The 14,900-nt window shown below is 41.4% G+C and overlaps 1 protein-coding gene across 7 annotated transcripts in view; it reads right to left on the reverse strand.

The window, feature by feature from the left end:
* Positions 1 to 6,437: 6,437 nt before the first annotated feature.
* Positions 6,438 to 14,900, reverse strand: part of NT5C3A (5'-nucleotidase, cytosolic IIIA) — a 29,112-nt gene continuing 20,649 nt past the window's right edge. For all 7 annotated transcript variants that reach the window (XM_054193462.1, XM_054193456.1, XM_054193457.1 and 4 more), the window contains 8 exons: positions 11,987 to 12,085; positions 11,463 to 11,532; positions 10,693 to 10,739; positions 10,206 to 10,291; positions 9,857 to 9,946; positions 8,474 to 8,636; positions 7,818 to 8,018; positions 6,438 to 7,063 (listed from right to left, as the gene is read on the reverse strand). In XM_054193462.1, coding sequence (XP_054049437.1) covers positions 6,962 to 7,063; positions 7,818 to 8,018; positions 8,474 to 8,636; positions 9,857 to 9,946; positions 10,206 to 10,291; positions 10,693 to 10,739; positions 11,463 to 11,532; positions 11,987 to 12,085 — 858 coding nt within the window. In that variant the 3' untranslated portion in view covers positions 6,438 to 6,961. The remainder of the gene's footprint in view (positions 7,064 to 7,817; positions 8,019 to 8,473; positions 8,637 to 9,856; positions 9,947 to 10,205; positions 10,292 to 10,692; positions 10,740 to 11,462; positions 11,533 to 11,986; positions 12,086 to 14,900) is intronic.

Consider the following 14,900-nt stretch of genomic DNA (forward strand, 5'->3'; position numbering starts at 1 on the left):
CATTCTCTGGCTTTGGCAGGCATTCCCTAAGTTACCCATCCTGTATCGTCATCAGCCATGACAGTTGGGAGGGTGATAGTTCTCCTGGTTAGGGACTCTTAAATCTCCCGTTGAATTGTCTCACGTAAGAAACACCATTTCATTCCTTAGGTTGGCGAAAGCAAACTCACTGGGCTTTGTAGCCGAGGTTTGATGGTTTCACTTCATCTGTAGCTCCAAACCCACATCTAGTGCATGTAAAATGCTGGAAGCCTGGTCTGATTGGCGTTGATGGAAATTCCGGCCTTTTATGCCAGATGTAAATACCGTGGATATTGGCGGATGGCACTTGCAATCCGAATGTTTATGACCTGAATGGCTCCTTAGAAGCGTTACCATCTTGTGAAGGAAGCTTTCTCGGAAGACTGTTGCACAAAATTTGCCCCTTTCTTTCCTTTGGAAGTGGGTTGCTCCCTTGTGGCTGTGGTTCCAAGGCATTGCTGCTGCACGCTGGTGGGGCTGAGATGAGGAGCTGGAAGCAAGCTGTGATGGAGTGCTGCCGCAAGCAGTCCTCCGCGTGGAAGCCGCTCCTCGCTCTGTTCTCATACGTACCACCCAAAAACCAGCTGCGTCTTCTGGATATCCAGGATTGTTTTATGTGAGAAAATCCTAGTGAGTAGGTCTTTCTCCATGGAGGAGCATTCCAGATGGGTGCCAGGCGGTGGTCTGAAGGGCGCCTGGTAAGCCAGCAGAGCAGAGCCGGAGGGGAGGGCAGGTGCAGGACAAAGAGCACCATGTGCGGGAGTGCAGTCACGGTAATCCTGAAGATCGCTGCGTTGGATTTCTTTGGAAGGGCACGTCAGTGATGGGATAGCAGGTATGACTTCACCCAGCACCCTCAGCTCAAGGGTAAGTACATCTGAAATTCTCATGCCATTCCTCCTTAGCAAACATGGCTCGTGATCCAACTAAATGATGTTCTTCTGTCCAGAGGAAGTTTTTGTTGCTCCCTCACCTCATCCGCCCAAGTCGGGAGGCTGCCATTTTGGAAATGAGGATGCAACATTCGGGGGAAAGCACCCGAGATAAATGGAAAAACTTGCTGCAAAATAATTGGATTTATACTGGGCGTTTACTTGGCCAGAGAAAGGCAACAGCAGCCGGGACTACCTGGCTACGTTGGACTAAACTGTATGAAATCTGGAAGTTTTGATTGCTTCCATAGACTTGTCAGTTCTTTTCCTTTCTGTGGGCAGCTACCGGCTCCTCCCTCACGGGAAAGCTCGGGACCACCTTCCTTCTTGGAAAGGGGTTGTACTTACATTAAATCCTCTACCCATTGCTTCTCGGGGTGTGTGGCAGCCCTTTAAAAGCGAGAACCAAACCAGAGCCTGGGGGCCGGGGGAGCTGGCTGGGAAGTGAAATCGTGCTGGTATGGACCGGGAGAGCTCAGCACAGACCTCCGGCGATAAATCCATCCCTCTACGTCACCATCCTGTTAGAGAGGGTGGCCTGTGGTGGATATAGATATAAAGGAGATATTTGCTACCTCAAAGAGTAAATTATATTTTTTTTTTAAGCAAAAATTATCTCTTCAGATGCTTTCTTACATACTTAACTTAGAAAAATAGATGATAACTCTTTAAGGGTCATTAACAGCTGGATGAAAATGGATGATTTTAGGTAAGGAGAGGCTCTCCAGAGCTCGGAGTGCTGCTCCTCCTCCTCTGACGAAGCAGCCAGGTGCTGTTCTGGGCAGGTGACTCCCGTTAGACTCCTGGCTGCTGAAAGGAAAGGCTGGCAATTACCCACCGCATTGTCAGAGGCTCAGCGGAAGAGAAAAGGAACACGGGGGTGTACCCAGAAACATCCAGGTATTTCTAAATACTATTTTCTGTGTGGTTTTTCTGCCTTAATTTCACCAGAGATACTTCCTGCTGTATGTTCTACGTACGTTTAAAAAACCACACTTAAATTAGAGGGGTTTTTTGCAGTTGTTGGGCTCAAATGTTTGTTTTTTTTTTTTTTTTTTTTCTGTGTGAAAAAATATTCTGATTTTCCTTTAAGCTTAAAAATGGCATCTTTAGCTGGCGCTTGGTGCAAGTTTTTGGCTCAGTTCAGGACTATTAGTGTGTGCTTGACAGTAAGAGGACATTTGAGCTGGCTATAACACCCCCTCAGAAGGAGGAAACGTTTCTAGCTACATAAAGGTCCCGAATACTTGACCTTGAACGTGTGCTACAGACAGAACAGATATTGTGGGTAGAGGGGGAAAAAAAACCCACAAAGTAACAAATTCACTTAATTTTGCTGCTTACTCCTTGCTTTTAACTTTAGAAGTACTCTTTCAGCTACGGGAAAACGGTCTGGGAAATGTATGATGTCTTTCTTTCCAAGCTGAATCATAGAAGAAACACACTTTTAGGGTTGCAAAATGTGTCTAGTTAGAAATTTGATTTAGAAAGACATACTGTGAGTAGTATCTCTTTCCTCACAATGAATGCATGAATCTGGATGGCATTTGTGAGCATTAGGCTGGAGAAGAATGATTTGAACTGTAGCTGGGGTGTTAATTTCGTTTGCCGTTCACTGTGTCCGTGCTTTTGGGGAGGTGACTGATAGTAGCCGTGCTTGTTTCTAGCCGACAGACCAGCGACAAAAAGATGGGATTTTGAAAAAGTGGAGGATATCTAAAAACGCATCTTGTGTTTTCCCTTAATTACCGTATCAGCAAGAGTTACGGTTGGCAGCGAGATGATGAAAGGACATTGATAATCTGTACAGCACTATGTGGGCTTCTTAAATCAGACCTCCTGGTTCAGGTTGATCATGTAAGGAACTGTTTTTTTCTAGAAAGCGATACATATGGCATTTCAAGAAGTAAACGATTTGGCGTGTGGATACCCTTTGTGCAGGAAATGAGTTTCTGTCAGATGATTGCAACGTGGTTTAGTTGCTCTTGCGTCCCAGCAAAGGCTCAGTGCTCTGGCAGACCCTTAACAGAAGATCTGAGACTGACAGGATGCAATGACAGAAGGAGAAAGCGTGCCGGAGATCTTAATTCACCTGCCTCCTTCAGGAAGGATAAGGATCCTTTTCTTTAAGTGATTGTCATTGTGGACTGAACATTTGGTGACTGACAGTTCATTATCCCATCTGCTTGGAGGTGAGATTGGAAAACCTTCCTTATAAAAAGCTTGAGACAGGATCGTTTGATCTAAAATCCTCTACCAAGGCAAAGACTTTTAAGCGTCCATGCAGTTGGGAAACCATCGAGTGATCACTTCTGATACGCCTGGGCTCCAGCAGGCTGGATTCGCTTTTCAGTAACTTGGATTAAGATCTAGTCGGAGATCTGTTTTGGTAACTGGTTTTAAAGATACTGCCTGCTCCTTTTCCATATAGCTCTGCGTGTGCTTTCCTATCTAGTTTTGGTTGTTGGTTTTTGTTTTTGTTTTTTTTTTTTTTATTGTGGGGGGGTTGAACAGTGAGATCCTCATCGCGCTGGAGGAGCGACGGCTTCTTCCTGTAGGGCTGAGTGAGGCTGAGGGAAAATTCTGGGGGGGAGGATCGCTGAGTTTATGTCAAATCCTGAGACAAGTTGGATGAGCAGGTGGGACAGTCCTGCCTCTCAGCACCGCCGCACAGAGAGAGCAGAGCTGCCCCCCATGTGTTCGGCAGCGCTGGGAACGCCAGGGAAATCTGTTATGCTTGAAGCCAGAATGATGTTGTGCCAGAGCGTGTGTTGCTGACACATCTTGTGCTGCGGAGCTGTGGCTATCAGCCACTTGTCGCAGACTCTAAATGTTAACTGTTATCTGTATTCCAAAGGTAACCTGCCTGTAAACGGAAAATTTTGTCCCAGTGTAAACTTTGGGAGTAATGCCTGGTAATTAGCCCCTTGCACCTGGAGACTGGTTGAGTAATAAGCAGTGCATCCAAACACCTTGGCGTTTTTCAGAAGGCCTTTGCCTTTTGGACTTTTATTTGGCGGCTATGACAAAAGAGCCACTTGCGGTTGCTCGTTCAAAAAACACAAAACCCGCCAAAACCCCTCAAACCTTGACGTTAGCTCAGCTAACGTAAATTCTGTGGGTGCTAAAACACAAAATGTAGACTGTTAAAGAAATTGTGCCTGCTGACCTCCCCTGGAAATGCTGCAGCGCTCCCTAAGAGCCTTGCCATGCCCACGCGGCTGAGGGGGCAGCTCACGCTCGTGTCCTGTGGGACAGGGTCACACGTAACATCGCCCTGCTTATCTTGCTGAAACCGTAGTGTTGGCCGAAGAGGACTGTGCAGAAGGCTGCGCCCTCCCTTACGGTTTTGCAATGCGACCATCCCGCCCTCCTCCCTGGCCCAGGGAAATGGGGGGGCCGGGGAGAGAGGCCACAGGGTCTCTGGGTATGATGGTTGGCTCAATGGTGCATCCAAGGAGAGGAAAGGGAGAAAGCGCGTACCTTGCGCGTCGAGGAACGTCCTTCCCACCCCTCCTGGCTGGGTGTCCGGGGCGCCTGCAAGCCTGTCCCGTCCCGCGGTGGTTGGCTGGCATGTTCTAACGCACTTCCTCCTGCTCTTCAGTGACAACTGGTACAAAGCTGCTCTGTCCCTGGCTGCTCCAAGGGATCTGCTGCACCCCAACCCGCCACCCTCGTCTGCAACTCCTGCCACCCCAGAGAGCTGCTCGCCCTGCAGCGTCTCCCCTGCTCAGCGCCGCTGCCACGAGTCCTTCTCACCTTCAGCCCCTTCTGTGTCAGCGTCTCCCGCTCGGCCAGACTGTGCTCCTGTCAGTCACACGTCAACCGCAGCTCCCGCTGCCGCTGGGCACTCGGTGTCGTGTGCATGTGTAGGAGAGAGAGGGTGAATAGCAGCTCTCTTGATGCCACTGACTCAGCAGCTGTCACTACGGCTTTTGAGCTCTCCTCATCTTCTGGCCTTGGCTGACCGGCTCTTGGCAGGCCGGGGCTGAGGCAGCTGCTGCTCCCGTCTCCTCCTGTCACGGGCACCGCCGGGGCGCTTTCAGCTCTTCCACTCGGCTGCCGCCTGAGTCACGGCTCTCAAATGGGAGGCAGCCAAGACTCCTTCCTCTCCTCAGCCGCCTTACGGTTTAAGTGGTTTTCCGCTCAAATGGACGGCTTCTAAGGCTCCCGCTTCTGGGGATCTGTGCGTCCCTGTGCCGGGAGTAGGGAATTACGCGGCTGTAGGTTGTACACAAGGAGGACATCACCCCCCAGTCTTTGCCTGTTAAGACGCAAGCTGGAATTCCTGAAAGTTCCCCGCCGGCACACGGCACGCAGTGTGATTACGAAAGGATGCTCTCGCTACTTCAGATCGTGCATCAAGCCTCTGCCGTGCGTTCAAAACACGGGAACGATTTAATTTCAGTTTACTGCAGAGGACACAGAGGTGGAGTGAGGAAACCACCCCCATCTTGCCTTCTTGGAAAAGCTCCAGTAGGTGTGGTAACAGATGTAAGTCTGCTGATTTGGGAAAAAAAAATATGACCGGTGCTACTGAGTCGGAATTTAGATAACGGACCACAGGTTGGACTGAAAGAGGCCATTTCTTGACATATGCATTACTTGCTGGTGGGAGGGAATGCAGATCTAGGCTCTCCCATATTTCATTACAATTCCTCAGGGAATGGAAGATGGCACAGTTCCTGCTGTGTATCAAAGCAAGCAAAGGGGAACGGTGACTATATTGCGCGTTAGGGAAGTTGTATGGTTGCCTCTCTCCTATTAATGAATAGAGCTGGTACAGCTGAGGCTTCTTAGGACCAAGGTCACAACACCATCTTTAACTTCTCCTATACCATATCAGAGTAGGCTTCCAAGGCTGCAGCTGTATTCAGCCGTACCACTCTGTACGTGAGAGGGCCTGTAACGTGTTCAGTACGGGGCAAGTACTTTCTGAAGATTCAGTAGGTGTTTACACAGAGAGGACGTGCATAATGAAGCTAGAAGAGCCAGATGCTGTACTGATACTTGCGCTCACAGTTTGCAAAGGGTGGGAATGTCACCTAAAGCCAGTCTGGAGTCGTCTTCCATAAGTGCTTCTGAGGCATGGGGCTGGGAGCAAGAAAACTTGATTTTGCAAGATGGCTAAGTCAGCTTTTAAAATCCAAGATTAAGATTTAGCTTTGTTTTGATTTTTTGTGCCCGGAGCCACTCACTGAGAATGCCAAGAGAAATTCTTTCAAATGAGCCATGCTAGCTTTGACATGAAACAGCAGGCTAGAAGCGGAGTACTACGCAAAATAAGATCTGAAAAGGGGCTGAAGTTATGGCTGCGTACTATTAGCTTGTAAAAGTATTTGTTGTTACGAAGATGAGAAACTTTACCTCAGATACACTAACTTAAAACGTTCTTCCCATTCCACAGAGGATAAAGAAACAGTAAGGATACACAATATTTTGTAATGATACAAAAATCTATTAAGAAGAAACACTTTGCCTGAATTGCGTGAATAAAGCATTTTTACTGAAGAAAAATATATGTATGAAAAACTTCTGCGAAAGTCTGTAGCATATGAGTATGATCCTTCAAAGTACAGCTGAGACTGAAATACCTTCTTTGAAAGAAGAAAAGGCAACACGAACGCGCACACTGCTTATTCACAGAACGTTTACATCTTCAATTTTACAAAATAGCCACGTTTTCTAAAATGCTCCTCTGAAATGCTTGATTAAAAGACAGTGAACCATAGTATCCCAGCAGCAGCAGTTTATCACATCTATAAATCCAATTTAAATCTAGTTATAATAGGAGTGTGAGACAATAAAGAACAGCCTAAGAGCAGTAAAAGGAGCTTCTAGTTGACAATGGATACCATATATATATTTCCAAATACCCAAATGAAGATAAAAGTCTTAAATTAAATTAAACAGTTCTGTAAATGAGTAATAAACAATCTAAGATAGCACATGTGTGCTCTTCTGTCCAGTTGCCTCCTGGAAGGAATGGAGTGACTTGAGACTGCAATTTACAGGATTTTCTGTAGGATGGAGTTGGCAACTTCCAGGGATTCATCTTTCACCAAGACAATATCGTAAGAGTCCATATATTTTTCCAAAAGCTCGTCTACCTAATTGTAGAAGGGACAAAGAGAAAGACCCGCTTAGTTTTAGAATTAATTATTGAAAGGCTTTTTGTCATTAAAATATTGCCCGGTCTTTCCACCGAATTCAGGGAATGAGCCATGGAAATATGTATCGCTCCTATAAGTGAATTCCACAGGATGACAGAGTAGGACTAGCCTGACATAACTGTGTGCGCATTCCAGGATATAATACCTCATGTTTATTCCAGGATCTCACACATAAACATACTGAAAGAAAAACTACTTCTTTGGCTTCCTGAAAGGCAGAGAGAAATAGAAAACTGAAGTTTTCTCTCTCCTGCATGCAACTGGATGGGCATTACAACTTAGCAAACAATCCTCAGTCTCCTCGGTTCTGTGGCTCCTCAGGGGAGTTAAAAAAAAAAAAAAAAGGAAAAAGAAAAAAAAAGAGGGGAGACACCACCTAAATTTGTTATTTGGAAGGTTATAATTTTGCTCGGTTATCAATCCAGTATTGAAAGAAGTGGGAGGAGCCACAGGAACTTAACAGAACTAATATCTCTAGCCTCTGAATTTTACTTCTCAACAAAACACCTTTTCGGAAGTAGTTCAGTACAAAAATTAAAGCAATTTACATTTGTGTTTTTGTAGCTCGTGGGTTAGAAAAAAAAACCAAAAACTTGAGGCAAGAAATCCATGAAAAACTTTGGAAATCTAACTTAATCTAACACTTTTACAGTGTTTCACTCAAAGCTCAAAAGGTTATGAGGCTACTTACTTTGTCATTGAGATAGCCGATCTTAAGAATGTGTTCAACATTTGCAACTCCATCTGCCATACTCAAGTCTCCTTGGGAGTCACCCAGCAGTATGATATTACTGTTGTCTTTTAGTTGTTTGAAGTACTCTGTATTCTTCAAGGCACCATCATGTTTGTTGTAAACATGAATCAATTCTCCTTTAAATCCTTTTAATATTCCCTATAAAAAAAGCCCACTGAAGTTATTTCTAGTATCATACAGACAAGAGGGAATCTAGAATGCAATAGGTGATACTACTCTTGAACTAACGTTGCACTATGCAATCTTTAATGATGAACAAGATAAATTACGGTTAAATAATGTAATGACTGTAATAGCGTTGTTAAGACTAGACAGAGAGCGATTCTCCCTGCTTGGAGGAGGAGCAGCGCTGTACTGGGCTGAGTGTGAGGTTGTCATTAAAGGAAATGAACGGTATCGCAGTCACGCCACACTAACAGTGCTCGAACTGTTATCCTCTGCCTGGGAGAGTGCTGAGAATGCAATTCTAATTTTCTATATGGCAGGATAGATGGCTACATCTGCATTAAAATGTTCATCTTGTAGTACATATAAATAGCTACTACATACCACAAATAGTCATGTTTGATAAGGATGTGTTGCTTCATACGTACATTTTCATCAAAATCCATGAAATTGGAAACCACTTTGACATTAGAATGGTAGACTCCAGCCTGGTGGATAACTTCCTCAAGAATGTCCCCAATCCCAGCAGAAAATATGAACACGGGAATATTATGTTCACTGAGCTTATCAAAGAAGTTCTCATATCCTTCTCTGTAACACAGGATGTAAATACAAATCAAATCTCAAATAAAGCAAGCCAAGAAAAGTCAATTCTCAGAAGACATTCACATCATCTTTGGAAAAGAAAATTAGTTTTCCTTGGGCATTTCACTTTATTTCCTTTGCCTCCCCTTTTCAGATTAGCGAGAACCATTAACCTAACCCACAACACATAGTTTTAGGAAGAAACTCTTGTGTCAAGCTGTTTGGTCTTGATCTGTATCATTTTTCCCCCACAAACATCTAATCATATTTTAAAGCCTTAAAAAACAGCTCCCCCTCCCCAAACACCCCAGAAAAAGCAAAGAACTGGTGTAACTCTCTCTAGCTACTATCAGGCTGTACATTTCCTTTCAATCTTCCTTCCTTAAACATTTGACTTCCTATAGGGTTATTACCATAAACCAAATTTTGCTTTGTTTCGAAATCCTGAAAACATTTATTGTCACTCTTTCCTGCAAGCTTTTGAGTTTTCAGTACCCGGTCAAAACGATGTATGTTATTCCAGGAACAAGATAATATTATCTCTATACACCTTCTCCACACAGACATTGCTTGGTATAATTTTATATTTTAAAAAAGAAAGTTATGATGACATTTGTTGAGGGAATTTTAGCCTGTGAATGAAGATTCAATCCACATGGACTCAGGCTTTCAAACAGGCAGAGACAGTGTGCTTGCCTGTTTTGCAAAAGCTAAGAATTTAGTGAGTTCACAAATTAAGTCTTACCATCTTGTTTCAGTAGTCCAAAATTTACAGACAATTTTGGAGAACTTTAAAAGAGATGGGAGCTGCAGCGCATTTCAAAAAGGATTTTGCTTAAACTTGCCTTTAGCCATAAAGGAAGAACAACATTTAATACAACATATAAAACATATTCCTCAAGACACTGCATTTTTATCTCAGATAAGACTATTCTAGGGAATGTTTGCCAAAGGAACAAAGTTGAAACGTTCCCCTTACAAAAAAAGGGCCACCAGTGTAATTTTAATTTTTTTTTAATATCTCTAGTGTATACAGTGTAATCATTGTAAGCATGTAGCTACAAAATATGAATAAAGCGGGGGCATGAAGAGCTCACTGTGTTCCAAGATTACAGTGTCACATTCTCAGGAATGTTTTTGTTTGTTTGTTTTTCCCCTGAAAACACACAGTAAGAATCTACAGAAAGTGCTCGGAAACAGTATTGTTCAAATCAAAAGGGACTTACTTCAGCATAACATCAGATTCCCTCACAATTTCTGCAAACTTATCCTTTTGTAAGCCTTGTTCAATGAGTAGGGCATGAGATTTATTGTACCTAGAATATAAACAAAAAATGGGTCGAAACTGACTTATTAAGATTCACCTTTCATTAAATCTCGTGATGAAAAGCGTCCTGTATGGTTCATTCCTGATCATTCAAGTTAACAGCAAAGCACAAACCGTTGTTGCGCAACGCTCAGAGAGATTAATTCAGTTAATGTGTTAGCTAAAAGCTAAGTACTGCCATTAATTTGCTTTTTAAAAGCTATTAAATCTAATCTTAGCACAATTTGAAGATGGGAGGCGTCTCTTACCATTCTACCATATATGGATATTTTTCTTCAATAGTGAGAGCTGGATCAATTTCAATAGCATAATAGGTTTCTTTCAGCTGCAATAACTGAAGGGGAAAAACCAGCAGATGTTTAATGTATTTTTATAAAATAACACTTGGTATTTGATCTAACCAATCAAAATAACTTTCTTCATTCTGATGACATTATTTAGATAAAATGGAATCTGAAATGCTTTTTGAACAAAGAGTTCGCTTGTAAATACATCTAAGAAGAAAAAGTGGATGCTGTTAAACCCAACTACTTGCTACTATCAAGAATACAAATACTTCTGTTCACTTCTATTAGTGATGGGGTGTCTTGCAGTCAGTGAGAAAGCTCAGAGAGCTTTAAGGATTTGAAAGTGTCCCTTGTCTTGCCATGCTGCGAAACTCAACAGGCACTGCAGCCAGGGAATAGTAACAGTTGTCCATACAACAAACCAACAGGTAGTAGGTTCTCTGTTTACCTTTTTCCGACATTCCTCTGTGATGAGCTTAGAGTTATCAATGATGTCTGGGGGGGGGTGAAAAAAAAAGTGTTAAACAAGAAGGTATATTTCTTTTATTTTGCTCTACCACACTGTAAATGGCATAGATGACAATGTCTGATGACATATCACTATGTTTCCTCAGAACTTTTCTTAACAGCAACCCGTAAAAGGCACATGTTTCTTCACAAGCATGAAGCTGTATTACTGTCCTTCCCCTCATCTCTGAATTAAAAGGTCAACTACGAGCTCTGTTATCTGTTTCTTGAGATTTAACTGTTTCTGAAATCATCACGAGGCATCTTTTGTGTTTTAGGATTCCCACTTCGTTAGTAAATGGATTCTCTTTGTTCTAAAAGGCTACAGGATAAAAACGCCAAGAATTCTGAGGAGTTTACTAACTGGTTCTTGCAGGCATTGGGACTATTATGGTCACTTAAAAAATATAAGTCAACCCTACCATATCTAGCCACTAAAATCCTATGGTTCAGAACTTAATGTTTTAATTGTGGATGACAACTTATCCGATTTTAATTCACGTAGACTGATTAAAATATATATATATATAAAACCACATGTAGACAGTCACTAGAATACTTCCTCATTAGGATGTACATGTTAGGTAACAAGTCAATATAAAATCTCACATATTAGGGAATAAGTTGGATAGAAAATTAAAATTTAAGATTTACTAAAAGGAGTGAACAAACCAGTCCGTATTATTAGAAAAAAAAAAAAAAAGTACTCACTATGACAAGTTGGACATCTTTTTCCGTTGTAGGAAAATCTACTTAATGTCATATCAAAATCTGTAATAATCTATTTAAGGAAAGAAAAAGCAAAACTGTCTTACAACATGGAGGGACAAAATAAAGAATGGCTAGAAATTCTCAATGATCAACAATAGTTGCAGCTGAGTAGCACGTGTCACAGATATCTCCCTATTTTATTGAACTATTGTAATGTTAGCCAGAATATCCTGTAAGAATAACTTTTTTTCTAACAAAAACAGAACTGTTTTTCTAATTCATTTCGTCAGAATATTTCCTGAAATTACTAAACTTATATGTTTATATCATTACTTAACTAGTGTCTAGCTGAATTACAGTGAATCAACAAGGGCTATTTAAAGAGTTAACAGATGGCTAAGTTTTGGAGATTTCTTGAAGGTTGACTTCTGTTGTATATATATATTCTTAAATTTTTTTGGCACAGAGCAACAATCACATGACTGCTTTCATTCCAAACTGGTTACACCTTCTACTATCTTTACCTGAAGTTTGGCAGCTCCACCTTTGATGAGGCCACAAATAATCTCTTCTACTCTCCCTGGGTCCTTAATATGGACAGTCTTCTTCTGAAATTCTGGCATCTATGAAGAATAAGAACAAAGACAGAAATATACTTACAGAGAAAAACTTACTAGGTAATACCATCAGATTGGAAGCTCTGCATCTATAAACACTTTCACGTGACATCAAGACATGCTCAGGACAAGAAGGCAAGTTAAGAGTATGAAGAAACAGAAAGTACTCTGAATGTATGAACTGATGACTGCATACTGCTCCATTTGCTTTCAACATCTGTTTTTGTGTCTTCTCCTAATACCAAATTATTCAATAAGCTGACACTCACAGGAAAGTTAATTGTATTTGTATGAAGTAATGGAGATATATAGTAACGGAGATAGGGGGATCACCTTATGGTTCGAGTATGTCACTGGGACATGGTGAATCTTAAAACTAGCTGTTTGTGCCATTAATACGCCCTTAAAGTTTCAACATAGATAAAGAAGACAGGATGATTTGAGACACCCATTGTTTTGCATGTGTCAACTGAGTACTCCAATGCAACAAGGCTGCATAGTAACTCCTGCTCCCTAGCCAGTGCATTATAATTTTCCATTGCCTATTTTACCACACACTTTTGAAATAACACATGCTATCACACCACATATTCCTTCTGAATGAAGACTATTTCTTGAATATTATGATAAATGCTGAATTCGGTAAAAAAGGAAAAAAAACAGCACACAAAACCCCTCCCCCTCCCCAAACACCACCCTCCCCGCACCCCACCCGGCCCTTTGCTTACTCTAAAAGCTTCTCTTCGACCTTGCTGAAATGACAAAAGAGCTACTTACTTACTGACAGAAGTTTTCTTTCCCTTCTTTTATAATCATGTATGGACTATTTCTAAACCAAAGGCATCAGACATTTGCAGTCTGTCTACACGGCCATTTATGAGTAGCAAATTTTATTTTCTATGTATAGAATGTCAGAGATGAAGGGCTAGGAATTACATTTTTCACAGTCTGATCATTCAGCTTTCCTTTTCTTACAGCTGGCATGTAATCTTTGCTGCAATGAGCTAATAAAAAAAATCAAACCGAAACAAAACCCAAAGCAGCTTCTATTTCCAGACACATTTCTGGAACCAGAGTTCACATATCGCCAATTGTTAATAAGTCACAGAACACTCTTTCTTGCCGCTCTTGATGCTACTATGCCTTTTGTTTATTAGTAACAACCAACTTGAAGTCAAATTGCAATTAGGTTATCAATCATTTAAGGAAAAGATGATATTTTAAAGTCTTGCAAACACACGCATTTGTAACAGAAAAGACACTTGTGTTAGGAAAAAGGAGGAGTTGAAGGTACCTTTAAATATCGTCCTAGTCCACTCTGCCCTCAGGCAGGAGCAAACTATTACAGCTCCATCATTCTCAGCAGATACTTGTCTAACCCATTCTTCAAAAGCTTCACTCACATATTCCTTGCTTTTCTCAACCAGGTATTTTAGTGCTCAACTATCTTTATGTTCAGAAAAGTTTGCTTAATCTCTGTTTAACCTTCCTTTCTGTAATTTTAAGTCATTCAACTTGGAGGAAATTACTCTTTTTCACAGATGCTGATGGATATTTTCCCCTTCTTCCTGATTAAAGAACCCCAATCCCTTTAATTCTTTTGCAGAGCACAATTTTCTAAAACTCCGACAATTCTTGATGTTGTCCTGGCCTACCCATTTGAACCATATAGTTCTTGAAACACAACATCCATAACCGTGGGTATCACCTTTCTGCTCTGCGCTTTTCAGGCTTCAGCTGAAGCCTGTCCCATGTCTTTGGGACTTTGTCCCATGTTTCCAGGACTTTGTCCCATGTTTCCAGATAATATCTTTGCATATACATGTGAATATACTTACTTTGTTAGCAGCAATGTGGTGATAATGATTCAAATTCAGCGGGTAATGACCAAATATTCTTGAAAAATTACTCCTAAGCAGAAACAGGTAGTTGCACAAAGTGCTACATTTTACATTTTGTCTTGCTGGATTGTATCTTTTCTTCCACACCAGTGTTCCTATTTTTCAATATAACAAATAATTCCAATCCCCGGTATGCTACTGCTACTTTCTGGCTGATATCCTCAAAGACACTCATGGAAACAGAACATATAAATCCTTCTAAAACCCTGAAAATTTTCCAAGGTTTTCCACCCACCCAAAGTTTCACCTATACCAGAATATCTTTCCGAAAATTCTTAAGTCATTACAGGGTATCTACTACTACTTTGCTTTATAAGTCTCATCATAGAGAAAAAACCGGATTCTTTTCACTCAGTTTGGAAGAGTTAAAGTTTTCCTTTGCCATCCAATGGCAAAGACATTTTCTGTAAAAATGGTACCTCTTGTACCAAGATAGTTGTTCTCTATGTGGCTGCAGTGCCTTGTTACTTTTATTAGCACAGCAAATTCAAATAAAGGTACATTAGGACTGGCTTCCAACGATCACCTACATCCCAAACTGGGAACCGTTAAGAAAGCTAATGAGCATTTTAAAAAAAAAATTCCGGAAAAATATCTGTTAAAGAATTCCCTAATCTTTTGAGAAATACATCTACAAAGTGTTTACAGATATTTATTCAAAATTATTGGCAGAAGTATGTCAACTGGTCTCGCTTCATGAAACAAAACGTTAACAATCTGCAACTCTTTACAGGTGTTCTATGGTATTTCTTTTATATGTTATACGGTGCTGGTAAACAAAAGTAACTTTACCACTTGTTTGGGGGGTATATAGCATTTTTTCTCTATAATGAAAGATAAAGCAATTTGACACGGTTTTGTAATTTTTTCACTGTAAATTGACTAGTCTAATTCCTTTGACTTTCAGGAGGCAAATTACA

This window comes from Rissa tridactyla, chromosome 2, assembly GCF_028500815.1.
Source record: "Rissa tridactyla isolate bRisTri1 chromosome 2, bRisTri1.patW.cur.20221130, whole genome shotgun sequence".
Taxonomy (NCBI): Eukaryota; Metazoa; Chordata; class Aves; order Charadriiformes; family Laridae; genus Rissa; species Rissa tridactyla.